We start from the raw sequence: 18,351 nt of genomic DNA on the forward strand, positions 1-18,351 counted from the left end.
AGCACTTTTAGCTAGCTTGCAATTTTTAAAAAATATTTGGATGTGGGCCATTTTTAAAGTCTTTATTAAACATTACACCATTGCTTCTGTTTTGTGTTTTGGTGTTTTGGCAGCGAGGCATGCGGATCTTAGTTTCCCAAACCCACACCCCCTGCATTGGAAAGTGAAGTTTTAACCACTGGGCTGCCGAGGAAGTCCATAGTCTTCAATTTTTAAAACTTTTTAAGGTGAAATTCATATAACATTATAAAATGAACCATTTTAAGTGAGCAATGCAGTGGGGCATTCAGGGTTGTGTGATCAGCACCTCTGTGTAGTTCTAAAACATTTTTATCATCTCAGAAGGAAACGCCATAGTCAGTTATTCCCCTTCCTCCCACCCCTCAGCCCTTGGCAGCCACCAACCTGCATTTTGTATCAATGGATTGATTTATTCTAGATGTTTCATGTAAATGGAATTACATAATATGTGACCTTTTGTGACTGGATTCTTTCAAGGTGCATCCACATTAAATACTGACACGTGTAATTCCTTTTATGGCTGAATAGTGTTTCATTGTATGTATATTCTATGATTTGTTTATCCACTCATCTGTAGATGGAAATTCAGGTTGTTTCCACCTTTGACTACTGTGAATGGTGATGCTATGAGCATGCATGTGCATGTATTTGAGCACCTGCTTTCAGGTCCCTCGGGTATATACTTAGGAGTAGAATTTCTGGGTTATATAGTAACTCCATGTTTAACCTTTGAAGAATCACCAAATTATATTCCACTACTTTACATTCCCACCAGCAACGTACGAGAGTTCCAGTTTCTCCACCCTGTGGTCAACAGTTGGTATTTTCCTTTTCAAAAATTATTATTAAAACCATCATTCATTAAGCATGAGTCTCAATCTCACCTCTACCAGGCTGCTCTCTGGGGGCCTCTTACCCCAGAGGGTGAGGAGAGAGTTGTCTGAGTTCAGAGGACTGCTCAGGGCTTAGACTTCAAACTCTTTTAGAAAGTAAGTCCCATGAGGGCACAGACATGTCTGTCTCCAAAACTACTGTATCTCTAACCCCTGGCACCTAAGACATAGTTCAGTTTAGTTCAGTCGCTCAGTCGTGTCCGACTCTTTGCAACCTCATGAATCGCAGTACACCAGGCCTCCCTGTCCATCACCAACTCCCGGAGTTCACCCAGACTCATGTCCATCGAGGCGGTGATGCCAACCAGCCATCTCATCCTATTGTCCCCTCCTCCTCCTGCCCCCAAAAAGTCCATTGTTCCATGTCCAGGTCTAACTGTTGCTTCCTGACCTGCATATAGATCTCTCAAGAGGCAGGTCAGGTGGTCTCTCCTCCACTAGCCTTGTTTGTAGTGATGCTTTCTAAGGCCCACTTGACTTCACATTCCAGGATGTCTGGCTCTAGGTGAGTGACCACACCATTGTGATTATCTGGGTCGTGAAGATCTCTTTTGTTCAGTTCTTCTGTGTATTCTTGCCATCTCTTCTTAATATCTTCTGCTTCTGTTAGGTCCATACCATTTCTGTCCTTTATTGAGCCCATCTTTGCATGAAATGTTCCCTTGGTATCTCTAATTTCCTTGAAGAGATCTGTAGTCTTTCCCATTCTGTTCTTTTCCTCTATTTCTTTCATTGATCACTGAGGAAGGCTTTCTTATCTCTCCTTGCCATTCTTTGGAACTCTGCATTCAAATGGGAATATGTTTCCTTTTCTCCTTTGTTTTTCACTTCCCTTCTTTTCACAGCTATTTGTAAGGCCTCCTCAGACAGCCATTTTTCTTTTTTGCATTTCTTTTCCATGGGGATGGTCCTGATGCCTGTCTCCTGTACAATGTTATGAACCTCTGTCCATAGTTCATCAGGTACTCTGTCTATCAGATCTAGTCCCTTAAATCTATTTCTCACTTCCACTGTATAATCATAAGGGATTTGATTTAGGTCATACCTGAATGGTCTAGTGGTTTTTCCCTACTTTCTTCAATTTAAGTTTGAATTTGGAAATAAGGAGTTCCTGATCTGAGCCACAGTCAGCTCCCGATCTTGTTTTTGCTGACTGTATAGAGCTTCTCCATCTTTGGCTGCAAAGAATATAATCAATCTGATTTCAGTGTTGACCATCTTGTAATGTCCACGTGTAGAGTCTTCTCTTGTGTTGTTGGAAGAGGGTGTTTGCTATGACCAGTGCGTTCTCTTTGCAAAACTCTATTAGCCTTTGCCCTGCTTCATTCCGTATTCCAAAGCCAAATTTGCCTGTTACTCCAGGTGTTTCTTGACTTCCTACTTTTGCATTCCAGTAGGAATGAGAGATAGTAGGGCCTCAAAAATACAGAATTGAGGGGTGTTGAACACTCCCTCCCCTCCTTTGCCTGAGATATTTCAGCAAATGTGTGTGTTTTAGTTGGCCTCACACAATGCTGCTGCTGCTGCCAAGTTGCTTCAGTCGTGTCCGACTCTGTGCGACCCCATAGACGGCAGCCCACCAGGCTCCCCCGTCCCTGGGATTCTCCAGGCAAGAACACTGGAGTGGGTTGCCATTTCCTCCTCCAATGCATGAAAGTGAAAAGTGAAAGTGAAGTCGCTCAGACGTGTGTGACTTGTAACAACCCCATGGACTGCAGCCTACCAGGCTCCTTCGTCCATGGGATTTTCCAGGCAAGAGTACTGGAGTGGGGTGCCATTGCCTTCTCTGGCCTCACACAATGATTCTTCTTAAACATGCACTAATATTTAAAGTCAAGAGAGCTCATGGAAATCTGAGCTTCTGTCTTATCTTGAACAACTGAAAGAGCTGGGACTAGAGCCTTGGTCTCCTGTACTCTGCTGCTACTCACTTATCGTAGCGTGGGTGCTGCTGAGTGGGGCTGCCCTGTAGACTGCCCCTGAAACATCCAGTTTGCAGCACCCTTGTCTGGACTACCTGCCCCATGTGGAAAGCCCTGTGGGCCCCTATAGCTCAGTTGAGTTTTCAAAGCCAGTCGTAAAATCATGACAAGGCCTCCCTTTTTATAGAAAAGAAATGTCAGGCCCAGAGAGGGTAAGTAACTTTCCCAAAGTTACAGAGTAAGTTAATGGTACAATCTCTTAGCCTGCCTTTCTAAGCCACCCCTGCCCCCACAGTGCTTTGATACCCCATGCCATTTCTCCAGTTTCCTCCACCCCAGGACTGGGAGTTTTAGTATATAATTCCAGAGGCATGGGTAACGACAGAGAGGAAATCCTTGCTTGAATGTAAAATGTGTCCTGTTCTTGGCCAGTGGCTGTGGCCACACAGGCTGCACCGTCTGGGTGGCCCTGCCCTGCACTGGGCCTTGTGACAGTCCTCATCCTGACCTACGACACCTACCTGAGCTCCCACCATCACCATGAAATCCTTTGGTCCAGGAGACTTAGGTGCAGCCAAGAGAATAGAAGACTCTCCCTCAACTCTGCCAGAGAAATGAAGAACCATAGAGCGCTGGAGAAGGAAGTGGCCATCCACTCCAGTATTCTTGCCTGGAGAAGCCTATAGACAGAGGAGCCTGGTGGGCTACAGGCCTATAGCGTTGCAGGGAGTTGGTCATGACCGAAGCTACTTAGCATGCATGTGTGCAGACAGAGCGCAGGAGGCCTGAGTTTGAGTGGCAACAGTGCGTCACACAAGTTGTGTGTGGCACCAGCCAAATTCTTTCACTCCCTGAGTCTCAATTTCCTCATCTGAAAAATGAGGATAAGATGACTACTGCCTCACCATTCATGCAAAACGGTATTCCTTTTATGTTAACACACACATAAAAAGCGATACTCCATATTTTCTATGAGTGTATATGTGTCAGCCTGAGTTTCCCCAGAAGCAGACCCTAGAAGACATGTCAAATGCATTCACTGTTTAGTTTATTTGGGATTTGATCCCAGAAAACCCTATAGGAGAGTGGGAAGCAAGACAGAGAAGAGAAGTGAAAGTTGCTCAGTCCTGTCCGACTCTTTGCAACCCCATGGACTACACAGTTCATGGAATTCTCCAGGCCAGAATACTGGAGTGGGTAGCCTTTCCCTTCTCCAGGGGATCTTCCCAACCCAGGGATCGAACCCAGGTCAGCAGACAATAAAGATGTGATCAAGTCAGTCCCATCGTTGGCACCTAGAGCTCAGTTCTACTGGGAGTGCTGGAAGCCACTGAGCCCGAGGAACTGGATGCTTATCTGCCTGATCCTGTCAGTCACAGCTGATGGGGATGAGATCGGCTCCCGCGGGCTGACAATCCTCTAGCACTTCCACTTACCAGGCTCATGGGCAGAGCCGGCGCCAAAGACCACAGAGAAATCTAGACGAAGAGACGCAGGTCCTGGCAGTTGGACGTCCAGCGAGTGTTCAGGAGGGTGAACAGCTGAGCAAGGAGGCGGGGCACTGATATATCTGCTTTAGTATAATATGCAAATGTACAAGAAGAGGCTACCTGGGAGGGGGTGGTGAATGGAGGGGTGGCCGTGGAGGGCCTGGAAAGGGTAACTTACAGGCCTTATTCCAAAGGTGCCTTAGATTTAGCTTTATTGTTTTCATTTTTAACAAGGACAATGTAGTGTTTTCCTAGGTGATGAAAGGTAATTTTAAAAACAAAAATGCATACCCTCCAAAACAGAAAAGAACTGGCTCTGTCAACAATAAAAAAGAAAGTGTAAAAGGGTCAGAGCACGCGATGAAAACTTTGAAGTTTCTATTTGAGGGGGTCAGATTTGGGGGCAGCAGACCTTGGAGCACGGTGGGAGGTTGAAGTGAAAAATTGTCCCTTGGGCGAACTGGCCACCACTTCCTTTTGGAAGGGGGTCACCTTCACTCAGCTCCAATCAAGGAAAGACTTTGTTCCTCTCCAAGCAAAGATAAACACACATGAACAGTCCTTCTCAGTTTAAACACACGTTTGTGACTATTGTTTAAAAGGAGAAATCTAGGGCACCCTGGCAGCTAAGGGCATTTCATTCAGTTAGTCAGGTCCTTGGAGAAGGTGACTCTCAGAACTGATTAGAGGGAATGCCTGTAGAAGGAGCTAGGAGAGGTTAGGAGAGGCATCAGATAAGACAGCAAGGCACTGTTGTTCATTCACTCGGTCGTGTCTGACTCTTTGTGACCCCATGGACTGTAGCACACCAGGCTTCCCTGTCCTTCACTATCACCTGGAGTTTGCTCAAACTCATGTCCATTGAATTGGTGATGCCATCCAATCATCTCATCCTCTGTTGTCCCCTTCTCCTTTTGCCTTCAATCTTTCCCAGCATCAGGGTCTTTTCCAATGAGTCAGTCCTTCTCATCAGGTGGCCAAAGTATTGGAGCTTCAGCTTCAGCATCAGTCTTTCCAATGAATATTCAGTGTTGATCTTCTTTAGCATTGACTGGTTTGATCTCCTTGCTGTCCAAGGGATTCTCAAGAGTCTTCTCCAACACCACAGTTCAAAAGCATAAATTCTTCTGGGCTTGCCTTCTTTATGGTCCAGCTCTCACACCCATACATGAATACTAGCAAGGCATGTCTGACTCCAAATGAAAGAAGGAGAGAGGAAGGAAGGGAAGAAGCAAGGAAAGGAAGGTAGAAATGTCTTAAACTACAGGGCAGTTCTAAGGAACATTGGCAAGGCTGTCAAGGAGGTTCCATCAGAGGTCCCCCTGGCGTGGTCCTGCCTTGGTACCCCTGGCACTCTCAGCCACTGGGTGAGAGCAGCCCAAGGCAACAGTGATGTTCTTCACAGCATGACAGCTGGGCCACTGGTCAGTTCTGCTCTCTGCATTTGGAGATCTGAGAGGCTCATCCTTGTGGCTGCCATATTAGATGGTGGCTAAAGCCATGAAGAATGTAGCTGGGAAGGGGCCAGAAAGTGATAGGAGTTGGGGACAGTGCTCCTATCTTAGCCAGGATGATAAGAAAAGACCCTGCTGAGAAAGTGAGATCTGCAAGAAGAGCTGGGTGAAGAGAAAGAGGCTTTCTGGGTGATGAATGTTCCAGAAAGCAGCCTGTGCGATGGCCCTGAGGTAGAAACATGGTTGGTGAGTTGAGGAATAGCAAGAGGCTAGTGTGGCTGAAATGAAAAAATCAAGGGGGGGCTGGAGGAGACAGGACTGTGAGGTTGAGGGGACCCCAGGCCATGGAGCCTTGCCAGCCTGACCAGAGGGGACTTGGACTCTTACTCCAAGTGAGATGGCAGCCCCGGGATATTTTGAGCAAAGGAGGGACGTGATCTGACTTATATTTTAAAAAGCTCACTTATCTGTAAGAAGCAGAAAAGGCATTCAAACCCAGCTCTTTCTGGCTTCAAGTGTTCGTTGCTCATTCATGTCCAACTCTTTGTGATCCCACAAACTGTAGCCCACCAGGCTCCTCTGTCCATGGAATTCTCCAGGCAAAAGTACTAGAGTGGGTTTCCATGCTCTTCTCCAGAGGATCCTCTGGACCCTATATTTTTCCAAACTTCCCTGCCCTCTGCCTACCTTAAAGATAGAAATATTCTAAGGAGGCTTACAAGTGCCCTTGAGTTCTGGAGTTGATCAGGTGACCCAGAGGTAACATGGAACACGACAAAAATTTACTAACTTGTTTGGAGCAAGTGGTTGGAACATATACATCTCAGAGTCAACCTTCTGACTGAGTCAGGCAAATGACCAAAGACCCGACTTCCTCTTTCCTATGTTGCTCGGTCACTTGCTGTTGTGTAAACCAAGGCATGACACCCACCCTCTCTGGGTATTTGCAAAATCAAAGTTTTGAGCTCTTGATCAGAAAGAAGCTGACAGTTGGAAAAGGGAAGAGATGGAGAGTCAGAGGTGACCCCAAATGTCCATCATGGAGAGCAGTCACTTGGAGGTTTGCCTGGTTCATTCAGAAGAGTCAAGGAACCCGAGGAGAGGGAGCTATGTGTTCCTGAAAACTCTTCAGGGACTTGGTCCCCGACAGCAGAAGGTTTGTTCCCCTGCCCCCATGGCTGAGCTATTCTGAGAAGGAAAAGTTCCTCTAAATGGACAGTCTTGAGCCCTGGGGAGAATGGGAGGAGGAGAGCTGGGTTCTTGCTCTACCTGCCACTGACTACCTAGGAATCCTCTCTTCTGTGGGCCTCCATTTCCCCATCTGACAGATGGGTTCATGTATATGGCCAGCCTAATCCATGTCAGGCCCTTTCTAGGCATGGCTTCAGTGCCACCAGCTTCATACTCCACACACCCCTCACCCACTCTAATGGGTCTAGTACCCTCTTTACTTTCTTCTATCAAAACTTCCTTTAATAGGAAGTTACAGCAATCTTTGCCGTAAGCCATTTACACCTGAGTATGAATTGCAAACCTTTGTAAGAATTTCCTTTGCACTCAGCAGGTCTCTTTGAGGTTCAAAGGCACAGAAATCCAATTCAAACTGGCTCAAGCAGAAAAAGAAGGATACTGGAAAGTCCATGAGCATATCTGCTTTATGCAGAGTTGAAGAATCTGTATTTCTTCATTACTAGGCTCTGCTTTGCAACACCCATTTTCCAGGCAAATGGGTGATTCTCATTGGCCAGAACTGAGTCACATGCCCATCTCTGCTCCTATTACTGCAAGTCTGATTGGCCAGACTTCATCACAGACCCATCAGCTCTGCCATACATAGTCCAGGAACTGATAATGGGAGAGGGGTGGTTCCCAAAGAAAATTGAGGAGCTATTGTCAGAAGGAGGAGGAGTAGCTGCTACACAAGAAAGAGCTATAGCTGTGCCCTTCGGAGAACTAATCACCCGACATCTCATCTCATGTTTGGGGAAACTGAGGCCCAGAGAAAGGCTGGGACTTGCCTAAGGTCACACAGTGAGTTTGCGGCAGAGCTGAGACTAAACTCCAGGGCTCCTTGCTCCCAGCCCTCAAAAGCCACTGCTTGAGCCTAAAAGCTCCTAGGAAACCACCAGCCGCCCACTCCACAGGCTGTTCAGGCAGGGCTCTGAGGAGGAGTCTCTGAGGCCTCTGTGGCCAGCACGGTGACCATGGGAAGCAGTCAAGCCAAGCAAGCTGAACTTTCTTGCTTCCCTTCCACATAGGGCCTGCAGAAACCGAGGGGACAGGGAGCCGGTTTCAGGTTCCAGGGGTTTCAGTAGTGAGTTGAGGAAGTGTCTTTGCTGGGGATCAGCTGTTCTAAGTTAATGTGGGGCCAGGCAAGCCACTTCTGCTCTCAGAGCCTGGTTTTGAGTCAGGTTAGACAAGAAACATGTGTTTTCAGAAATTTCAAAGAGCCTTTCAAATCCCTATCCCACAGGACCTCAGGCCAAGCCTGAGAAGCAAGTGCCTCCTATTATAAAGGGGCGGGGAGGGGGCAGAATGAGGCTCAGAGAGGGCAAGAGCCTTACTCAAGGTCACACAGCAGTCAGTAGAAGAACTGGGATCCAAAGCCAAGTATTCAGACCCCAGGCTTGGCCTTCCTTCCACTACATTGGTGGGTCTCAAATTTCAGTGCGCTAAGACCCTCCTAAAGAATTGTTTGAAATGCAGATTCTCTGCCTTCATCCCCAGAAACCCTAGTTCTTTCAATTCAGAGTGTTGCCTGGAATAGTTGAGAGTCAGTGAGGACTCTTTGGGTACAAGTGGCAGAAATCCAATTCAAACTGGCTTAGGCAAAATTGAGAATTTATTTGCTCGTGAATTAGAAGAATTCTGAGGTTGAAAAGTTTTAGGCATAGCTGGATCCAGGTGTTCAAACATGTCTTCAGGAATCACTTTGTCCCCATTGCTCAGCTCTGTTGGCCTCTGATGGCTTCCCTCTAAAGCAGTCCCTCCCTTCATGATGTCAGAATGGCTCCCAAGAGCTCCAGTTTTCTACATTCACACCTACATCTATACTCAAATCTATACCTACACCTACATCCATTTCCATATCCACGGCTGCATACATCCACATCTATACCTACATCTATACCTGTGTCCACATCCACAGCTACATCCACATTCACACCCACATCTACAACAATGCTTATAGAAAGAGAGTACTTTTCCCCTAATTTTCCCAGCAAAACCCCGAGGCAGACTGCCTCAGATAGAATCACATACATACCTATGACTGAACCAACCACCGTTGGTTGTCAGGAAGACATGGAATTCTCTAGTGGGCTGGTCCTGTATCAAGTTGTCAGTCCCTGAAGACAAGGGAGGGCTTAGCCCCCCAGAAGCCCCACTGAAGGCTGGGTTCCTAAGGAATATCCAGGAATGGTTATCAGAAAAGGGATGGATGCTGATGAAGCATGGAGAAGGCAATGGCACCCCACTCCAGTACTCTTGCCTGGAAAATCCCATGGATGGAGGAGCCTCGTAGGCTGTGGTCCATGGGGTCGCTAAGAGTTGGACATGACTGAGTGGCTTCACTTTCACTTTTCACTTTCATGCATTGGAGAAGGAAATGGCGATCCACTCCAGTGTTCTTGCCTGGAGAATCCCAGGGACGGGGAAGCCTGGTGATCTGCCATCTATGGGGTCGCACAGAGTCGGACACGACTGAAGCGACTTGGCAGGAGCAGCAGCAGCTGAAGAAGCAAGAGCAAAAAATATTCACCATGCCCAGTTCTCAACTAGAATGATCACATGAATCACCTGGGCCTTGTAAAAACGTACATTCTGATTTGGGAGGTGGGGCCTGAGGGTCCTCATTTCTAACAGCTCAAATACGATGATGCTGCTGGTTTCCATGCTGGCCGTGCTCCAAGCAGCCAGGCACCCTGTCACATTTCTAACTCACTTCCAGCCGCTCTGTGGTCCCCACCCTGCAGAGAGGCCCTGGGTTACACAAACTTCTTCTCTTGCCCTCTCCCTACCCCATCCCATGGTTCCGAAACCCAGCCAAACACCAGCATCATCTATTTGGGAAAAAGTGAAAGTCGCTCAGTCCTGTCCGACTCTTTGTGGCCCCATGGACTATACTGCTGCTAAGTCACTTCAGTGGTGTCTGACTCTGTGAGACCCCATAGACCAGACCAGGGGTCAAACCCAGGTCTGTCATCCCAGGCAGATTCTTCACCAGCTGAGCCACCAAGGAAGCCCAAGAATACTGGAGTGGGTAGCCTATCCCTTCTCCAGCAGATCCTCCTGACCCAGGAATTGAACTGGGGACTCCTGCATTGCAGGCAGATTCTTTACTAACTGAGCTATCAGGGGAGCCCATTTGGGAAGCCCATTTGGGAACCACTTGTCAACATATAGGGGTTTCCCTTGTGGTTCAGGTGGTAAAGAATCTGCCTCCTATGCAGGGGACCCAGGCTTCTGATTTGATCATCCTTCCTTTCAAATGGTACAACAGAATCCTTTTTGAGTCTTGAAGTGCTCTGTATATGGTTTACTATCATAAACTCCCTCAAATTCTCTTTGAAAGATAGTGCTTCTATGAAATATTCCTGAATTTCCCCAAATCTTTATTGAAATCTCTCCTCTTCAAAATTCAATTTATTATCCTGCTGCTCAATTATTATACACAGGTTGTTTTTACTATGAATAAAGTAACATATATATGTTAGTGGAAGAACCTGGATAGATATTATTCACAAAATGGCTTGATATTATATGTGTCTTACATGTTGTTTTTCTTACTCAACAAGCATTTTAGAAGTCTTTGCATGGCTCTGACTGTCTTTGCCAATACCTAACAGCTCCTTGGGAATGTAATTCTGTGTGTCCAGTCTTTGCATCCCAGCTGGAGCAGGAGCCAGGTCCAGATGCCTTTACCTTGGACTGACTACAGAAAGCATGGGCTTTGGGCACACATTTACTCACTGACCATGTGTTACACTCCTCCTGTGTGCCGGCAAGGTGCTGAGCTGACCACCAAGGAACACAGAAATGAGCAGGACCAGTCTCTGGGGTGCTGCTGTGATGGCAATATTCTGTATCTGCACTGCTGAGTAGAGTAGCTTCAGCCACAGACAGCTCTTTCTCTCTCTTTTTAATATTTATTTATTTCTTTGGTCAGGCCTTAGTTGCAGCATGCAGGATCTTAGTGGTAGCATGTGGGGATCTTCAATTGTGGCATGTGGGATCTAGTTCCCTGGCCAGGATTCCAACCCAGGGCCCCGTGCATTGGGAGCACAGTGTCTTAGCCACTGTGGACCTGGACCACAAGGGAAGTCCTCACAGACAGCTCTTGAGCACATGAAACATGGCAAGTCCTAGCTGAGATGTACTGTACATGTAAAACACACACTGAGATATAAAGACTCAACATTAAAAAAAAAAGAATATAAAGCATCTCATTGATCATTTTATGTTGATCACATTAATAATAATTTTGACATATTGGGAAAAGTAAATACATCTGAAAATTGATTCCCTTGTTTCTTTTTACCTTGAGAAAACACGGCTATGGAAAATTTTAAATTATATACGTGGCTCACATTACATTGCTGTGTCTAGTGGTCATGAAAATGAGCATTTCAGAGGCCACTCTAGGCCAAGCAGTGGTGTGGTTCTCTTGGTTTAGGGGGAAATCATGTTGTATGCAAATTTGACTCTTGCCCATTTACCACTTAAAAAAAATACTTCATTGTGCAAAAACGGAACTAACAGGAATTCCCTATTTTAAGAAGTTAACTTCTCAAGTATTATGATATCTCTAAACTTGAGGCCCAAAGGACTGGCAAACAGTGTTCCTCCAGGGCAGGGCTATCTGCCAGTAAATGGCAATGATATGATTAGCTCTTCTGTAGAACTTAACTGTGTGGCGGATGCCTTCAGACTTCTCAACTCACCCTGTGCTCACTACCACCCTGAATCATGTATTTATGTGTTAGGAGACCTACCCCTCAAGACCCTGTGGCCACGTTGAATATGTCAGTTGATGATGAATACCAAATACATGCTCAGAGAGGTGGAGGGAGCTGCCCCACCTCCCACAGCCATCCTCTTCCCAGATCACCCTTAACTTAATCAAAATACATCGGAATATGATTTTCTGTCATATAGAACCTCACAATAACCTGTTTTATTTCCCACAACTGTAATACATATTTATCACAAGCCAGAAAGGTGTTGGTTTTCATTTTCAGTTCATATGAGTACATTATAAAACAGTGATTAATTGCAATAATTTTTCAAATTAATGATCCAGCGCTCCAGGAGTCTGGATCAGTTCCTTACTTTATTTGCAAAAGGAGAATGAAGCAGAAACCACTTATCTTAAGGTGGTAAACTGTTCCCAATTCCCACCAGGACAGACAAAAACATCCTTGTAAATGGAAAGAATCTTTTTTAAAAAGTAAGTAAATAACTCCCATAAACCTAGGAGTTTGGGTTTTTTTCCTTAAGCCACAAACACATGTTCATTTTAACAAGATAAGTATAACTGCTTTAGAAGAAAATTGCAATTGTGCAGAGCTGAGGAAAACAATTACTTCCTTATGTGACTTCCCAGCAAAAATGTGCACATTTTGAGAAAAGAATAAAACGCTTCTACCACTTTAACGAAGTTTTGACTCTGATGGATCAATGTGTTTTCTTTAAATTTTATTAATCCATCAGCAAAGTCTGTCAGCTCTACCTCCAAAATATGTAAGCTGATAATGCAAGGGATACCAAAATGTCCCCTGACCCTTTCTGCTGCTTACCCCCTCAGTAACCACCACCCCAGGCCAGGCCACCATCAAGCATCTCGAGCCTGACCTATTCTCTAAAGGCCATGTTCCATCGAGCAGCTGAACAGCTAACAGGGTTATTTAAAGTGCAGATTGAATCCTGTCATCCTTGGGAAACTTGCCCTGGTTTCCCATCAGCCTTAGAATGCAATCCAAATTCCTCACCACGGTAAAGATGGGGCAGCCTCGTCATATATCTGCTCCCACCTGCCTGTGACCTCCAGTCACACTGGCCTCCTTTCAGCACCTGATTCTCTTCAAGCACATTCCAGCCTCAGGGCCTGTGCACTCACTGTTTACACTCACCTTTGTATTCACTCGCTGGGAGCACTGTTCCCTCAGAGTGTTACACAACCGACTCCTTTGTGTCAGCTGGGCCCCAGGTCCAGCATCACCTCCTGAGAGAGGCCTTCCCCAGCCACCCTGACTACAGAGGCCCCGCACTGTTGTTCCCTATCAACATCCTCTTTGAGCATCCTCACGCATTTCACTAACTAAATTTATCCCGTTAATTATTTGTTACCTGATCCTTACCTGTGTCTCCCATCCACCTCCAGGGTGAGCTCCAACAGGGGCGTGAACTTGGTTGTCTTAGTCATGATTTAGCAAAGTGCTCAGTAGGGAATTCCCTGGTGGTTTGATCCCATGCCTCCACTGCAAGGGGTATGGGGTCAATCCCAGACTGGGAAACTAAGATCCCCCATGCCATGTGGTGCGGCCAAAATAAATACATAACTGAAAATTTAAAGGAAGAAATGTAAAGGAAGAAAAGTGCTCAGTAAATGTTTGCCCAATAAATGAATGAACGAATGAATGACCAAATAAGTCCACGAGGGAAAGAAGGGAAGGAAGAAAAAGAGGGAGGGAGGGAAGAAGGAAGGATGCTGTTAGAAGGCAATTATAAAGTGATATGAGGGGTCTGGTGGCTTGACTGTTTGAGCCACATTATGTGACCTGATCTCCATTATTTAATATAAAATATTAACTTATTATATAACAAAAGTATAGTCTTACTGTTGGCTCATAGCCTGACTCTAGACCATTTCCCCACCCACGTACTTTCTCATCCTCCCAACACCCTGAGAGTAGGCTGTATTAGTATCCCCATTTCGCTGATGAGGAACCGAGACTAGGGAGCAGGGGCAGTGATAAGTGAGCAGTTAGTGTGGGGACAGGGGGGAAGGATCAAGTATCAGCTCAGGCTTTCTGATCCCAGAGTGTGTTGAATTTCAATAATCATCACGATTTATTCTCTCAATAAACTTCCCATCGCCAGAGTCCTTGGTAGCGTGACTTTGACAACTTGTCAGCTCTGTGTGGGTGCGTGGCAGATGTGGATATGGGGAAGCCCAGAGATGACAAGGGCAGAGTGAGCTCTGTAAGGTGAGGGTGAGGTAGCGGGGCTGACACGGGGAGGGGAGCCAGCCTCGTAACAGGGGGTCTCAAGCCCAGCACCAAAGACTCCCCCTTGCGGGGATCAGAGCAAGCTGGGCTCATCTCCCTTCTCTCTACCGCAGGATGGGATGCGTGAAGTCCAAGTTCCTCCGGAATGGAGGCAAGGTCTCAAAAACCGAGCCCAACACCAACCCACACAGCCCCGTGTATGTGCCGGATCCCACGTCCTCGGGCAAGCGGGTGAGTGGGGGAAGAAACGGGATGCTGGCCGCTGTCCGGGGCTGCCCCAAACTGCTCTCACCGTTCTCTGTTATCCCAAGAGTGAGCAGCGTGAGTCTGGGGTGAAATGCAGCTGACCAGTCACCAGCAGTGCCCTGACTCCCCAGGATACACGCCTTAGCCCCTCAGCCTGGGTGACCAGGTCCCAGGGGCATAGCTGGCCGTCCCACCCGGCCAGCACCATAATCAGTGCTGAGGATAATGAATGAGCAGCTAAGTCACAACAGCAGTTGAAGAAATGACAGTAATGATGACAGCATCGGTATCATGGCGACAGCTGTAGTAACAATGGTAGTAATAATAGTAACAACAATCCTCGTGGGAATATAATAGCAATGGAGGTAGGAACCACAGCACAGAGTCTATGAGAGGAGTGGTAATACTCGCAGAGGTATCTGCTCACTTCTGTTACACTGACACAGAGCTTACGATGAACCAAGCACCGTCCTGAGGGCATGATGGATATTAACACCTTTAATCCTCACAATAGTGCTCTTGTGGGCCACAAGTTGTTTTATACCCGTTTCAGAGATGAGACGCAGACGCTAAATGACTTGCTGCACCTGCAGGGCTAGTAGGGATTCAAACTCAGTGCATGTTCCAGTGTCCCAGTGGCAGGAACAAAAAGAGGCAGAGCCAGCCGCTAGTGACGGGAGCCGTGTCATGGTGGCATTCGTGTGGCCTGGGGGCAGCAGTTGCCACAGAAGTCCCCCGACTAGTCATGGTAGTTGCAATGGTTCGAAGAGCAATAACAATAGTAATAGTGGTGGTTACAGTAATAGTCCTAGTAACAGGGCTGACAGTGCTGTTGCTGCTGTTAAGAGCAGTAGCAGCAGTTGTAATAAGCATTACTGTTCTTTGGAAATCTTCTATGATCTGGGCACTGGACTGAGCTGTTTCTATACCATTCAGTTCAGTTCAATTCAGTCGCTCAGTTGTGTCTGACTCTTTGCGACCCCATGAATCACAGCACGCCAGGCCTCCCTGTCTATCACCAACTCCTGGAGTTCACTCAGACTCATGTCCATCGAGTCAGTGATGCCATCCAGCCATCTCATCCTCTGTCGTCCCCTTCTCTTCCTGCCCCCAATCCCTCCCAGCATCAGAGTCTTTTCCAATGAGTCAACTCTTCGTATGAGGTGGCCATTAATTCTCACCAAAAGCCATGAGGCTGGAGTTAATGCTTCTTATAGCCAGGGTGACAGAGGCTCAAAGTTAAAAGCCTCCCTGGGCTCGTAGTGCTGGGAGGCAGCAGAGCTGGGTCATTCTAAACTCAACGCTGGGGTTCTCTCTCCTCTGGGGTCCTTTCGTCCATCCCCTTATCTGAAGCTATCCCAGCAAGCACAGCCTCCGGAGGCAGGGGTGCACTTCTTCCTGGTGCTCCTTAGAAAGTTCTTCCTCATGTTGAAGGGAGGCCTATTACCCCATAACCCTTACTCCTGGATCCTATACCTCCCCCTTCAGTCCCGCCCCAAACACATCTACTACCTTTGCCCTGTGAGAGCTTGTAGAAATGGAAGGCAAAGATCTTATCCCAACCCACCCTTTCCTTCCACATCATCTTTCACACAACATGGGTTCCTGGCCTCTCTTTACCTGCTTGCCCTTCTCCAGGCATGATGCCTAGAACAGGACTAGTTCTAGAAACAGGAGAAGAGTGGAATAGGCACCTCCCGTCTTCTGACACTTGACCTCCATTAATACAGCCTGAGTTTTACTTCCCATACTGGTGATGTCCTGAGGTGACATCCTAAACCCTAAGTCACCCCCAGGTCAGCTTCTCTCCTAACTTGCTTGGCCCGGGGCCCTTTCTGTGGCTAGGGTTCCCAAGTCTCAGGTTCTCTGAGGCCCCCTGACTTGTTCCTAGGGGGAAGTAGAGGTTTTCTCCCATCAGTTTTTGCCTGTTCTCTCTGAACATCAAGTTTAAGGGACATTATTATCAGCCATTCATTGCTCTGCTCATGCAGAACTTTGATTTAGCAGTAATGTAGTAACTGAGAAAGGATTCCCAGGTCAAATCAGCTTGCAAAGCACCGGGCCACACACTCCTTTCCATAGGACTTCCCAGAGCCTTTATGAATCTTTGTAATGGGCTTTATGTGTCTCCCCAAAAAGGATATACTTGGTATTTTCCAAAGCTATTTATTTAAATTAGCATTTACTTATGTGTGTGACACACAAATTCATTCTCTTTTAAAATAAAAATCACAAATTACATTTAAAACTGTAGTGTCTGCTGACCAATGCCCTCCTCCCTAGAAATACCACACCCTAACCCAGAGATAACAGCTGTTGTCAGTTTAGCAGGGAACCTTGCAAACCTCTTTCCATGAATTTACTCACACCTGTACAGTATGTGTCCAAAGAAATTGTTTAGGATGTGTGAGTATGTGTTTTATACCAGCGTATCATTTTTACCATTCTGAAGAACTAGCTTTGTTTACTCGACAACGTCCCTTTGAGGTCTTGCTGTGTCAGGAATGAAGTGGCCTCCTTCCTATTAGAGCTGCTTGGAGCAGCTCCCTTAATTTGGTGCCGATTCCCCTTTGGATGGACACTTAGGTTGTTTTATGTAATGGAGCCTTTGTTCATGGGCTTGCTGGTAGACCTAGGATCTCTTCAAACATAGCTTGGAAAACACTGATCTGGACCAACTCCCCTCACTGTATGTTGAGGGGAAGAGACAAGTCAGTGTCCCCCAGTATGTCTAAGGCAGAGCCCATAACCCTAGAGGTCTGCATCCTTGTACTAGCTGTGCCCCTAAGGTGCTGTGTTGCCTTGGGCACTTCCCCAGCCCCCTCTGGGCCTCCCCCCATGACACATGGGGTTGGGATATCCTTTTTTGACACAAACCTTCCATGGCTCCACACACACTGTTGGATTCATTCTCTTCTCCCGTTTCTTCCCCACAGTGGCCTGACAGTAGCAACGGCAACCCACCAGGGTCCACAGAGGGTAAGTAACTGGCAGGCACGTGCAGTGGAGTCTGGTGATTGGGGTGAGTATCTGGAAGGCACGTGCAGTGGAGTCTGGTGATTGTAGAGGATTAGGTTAGGTGCTTGGTGAGAGCTTGAGGCAAAAATCCAAAACAGTCAAAACCGCCCTTGAAAATCCCCTAATTTGCCCCCAAAGTACTTAGTATAGGCCATTGTGTTTCTATAGCACTATTTCACAGCATGAACATAACTCCATTAGCTTTGAACTCAAGAATGACCTTTGGCAAGATGCTTGCTTGTATAGCATGAACACACACATCAAGGGGTCCAGGGCTGGGTGCCAGGTTTTGGGGTGAGAAACACCCAGGGCTGTGGGTGTGCTCAGATAAAGCCTCACCATCCCATGTGTCTCCCTTCCCAACAGGTTCTGAGGATATCATTGTGGTTGCCCTATATGATTATGATGCCATTCACCATGAAGACCTCAGTTTCCAAAAGGGGGACCAGATGGTGGTCCTGGAGGAGTGAGTCCCCATCCCACTTCCCCTAAGACATAGCTATCTCTAATACTCAATTTTGCTCTCTTTTGTGTTTCAATAAAGAACCTGATAGGCTAGATTATACTAGAGTGTAAATGACTGATGAGAATGTGATCATAATAGAGGAAGAAGGGTTTGCTGTTAACCTGGGTTTTAGCCATAGTAAAGGGCCTTGTGTGCTGGCTAATGGTGCACATCCAGGCAAGGATAGACAGCTGACAGTGCTTTCCTAGGAAAGCCTTCCTTGGACTCCTATGATTAAGTGGCAGGCTTACCTATGGAACAGACCCTGTTGAGGTGACTTTGCACTTAGATCAGTGGATCTCTGAGTTTGCTACCTCCAATCTCCTCTAATCCTCACCAACACTAGATGGAGTATCTAATATGTACTGGGACTGCTTATGCTTGGTCAGACTCCTGAGCCCAGTCCCTCTGGCCAGCAAGCCACTGTGAGCCTGCCATGGGCACAGGGCCCTGCCTTATATATGGTTGGTAAGGTCAAGGCCACAAGTCCAGGGAATGAGAGTGAGGCCAAAGACCTAGGACTGTGGACTGTGAATGTAGGGACAGAGCTTGATTCTAGCCCCGGGGTTGTTGT

The 18,351-nt window shown here is 46.8% G+C and overlaps 1 protein-coding gene across 1 annotated transcript in view; it reads left to right on the plus strand.

Annotated features, from left to right (window-relative positions):
* Positions 1-18,351, plus strand: part of HCK (HCK proto-oncogene, Src family tyrosine kinase) — a 45,455-nt gene that overhangs the window by 3,243 nt on the left and 23,861 nt on the right. The window contains exons 2-4 of the mRNA XM_012189025.3: positions 14,122-14,239; positions 17,191-17,233; positions 17,639-17,738. Coding sequence (XP_012044415.1) covers positions 14,123-14,239; positions 17,191-17,233; positions 17,639-17,738 — 260 coding nt within the window. The 5' untranslated portion in view covers position 14,122. The remainder of the gene's footprint in view (positions 1-14,121; positions 14,240-17,190; positions 17,234-17,638; positions 17,739-18,351) is intronic.

The sequence above is a fragment of the Ovis aries genome, chromosome 13 (genome assembly GCF_016772045.2).
Source record: "Ovis aries strain OAR_USU_Benz2616 breed Rambouillet chromosome 13, ARS-UI_Ramb_v3.0, whole genome shotgun sequence".
In the NCBI taxonomy this organism is placed as follows: domain Eukaryota; kingdom Metazoa; phylum Chordata; class Mammalia; order Artiodactyla; family Bovidae; genus Ovis; species Ovis aries.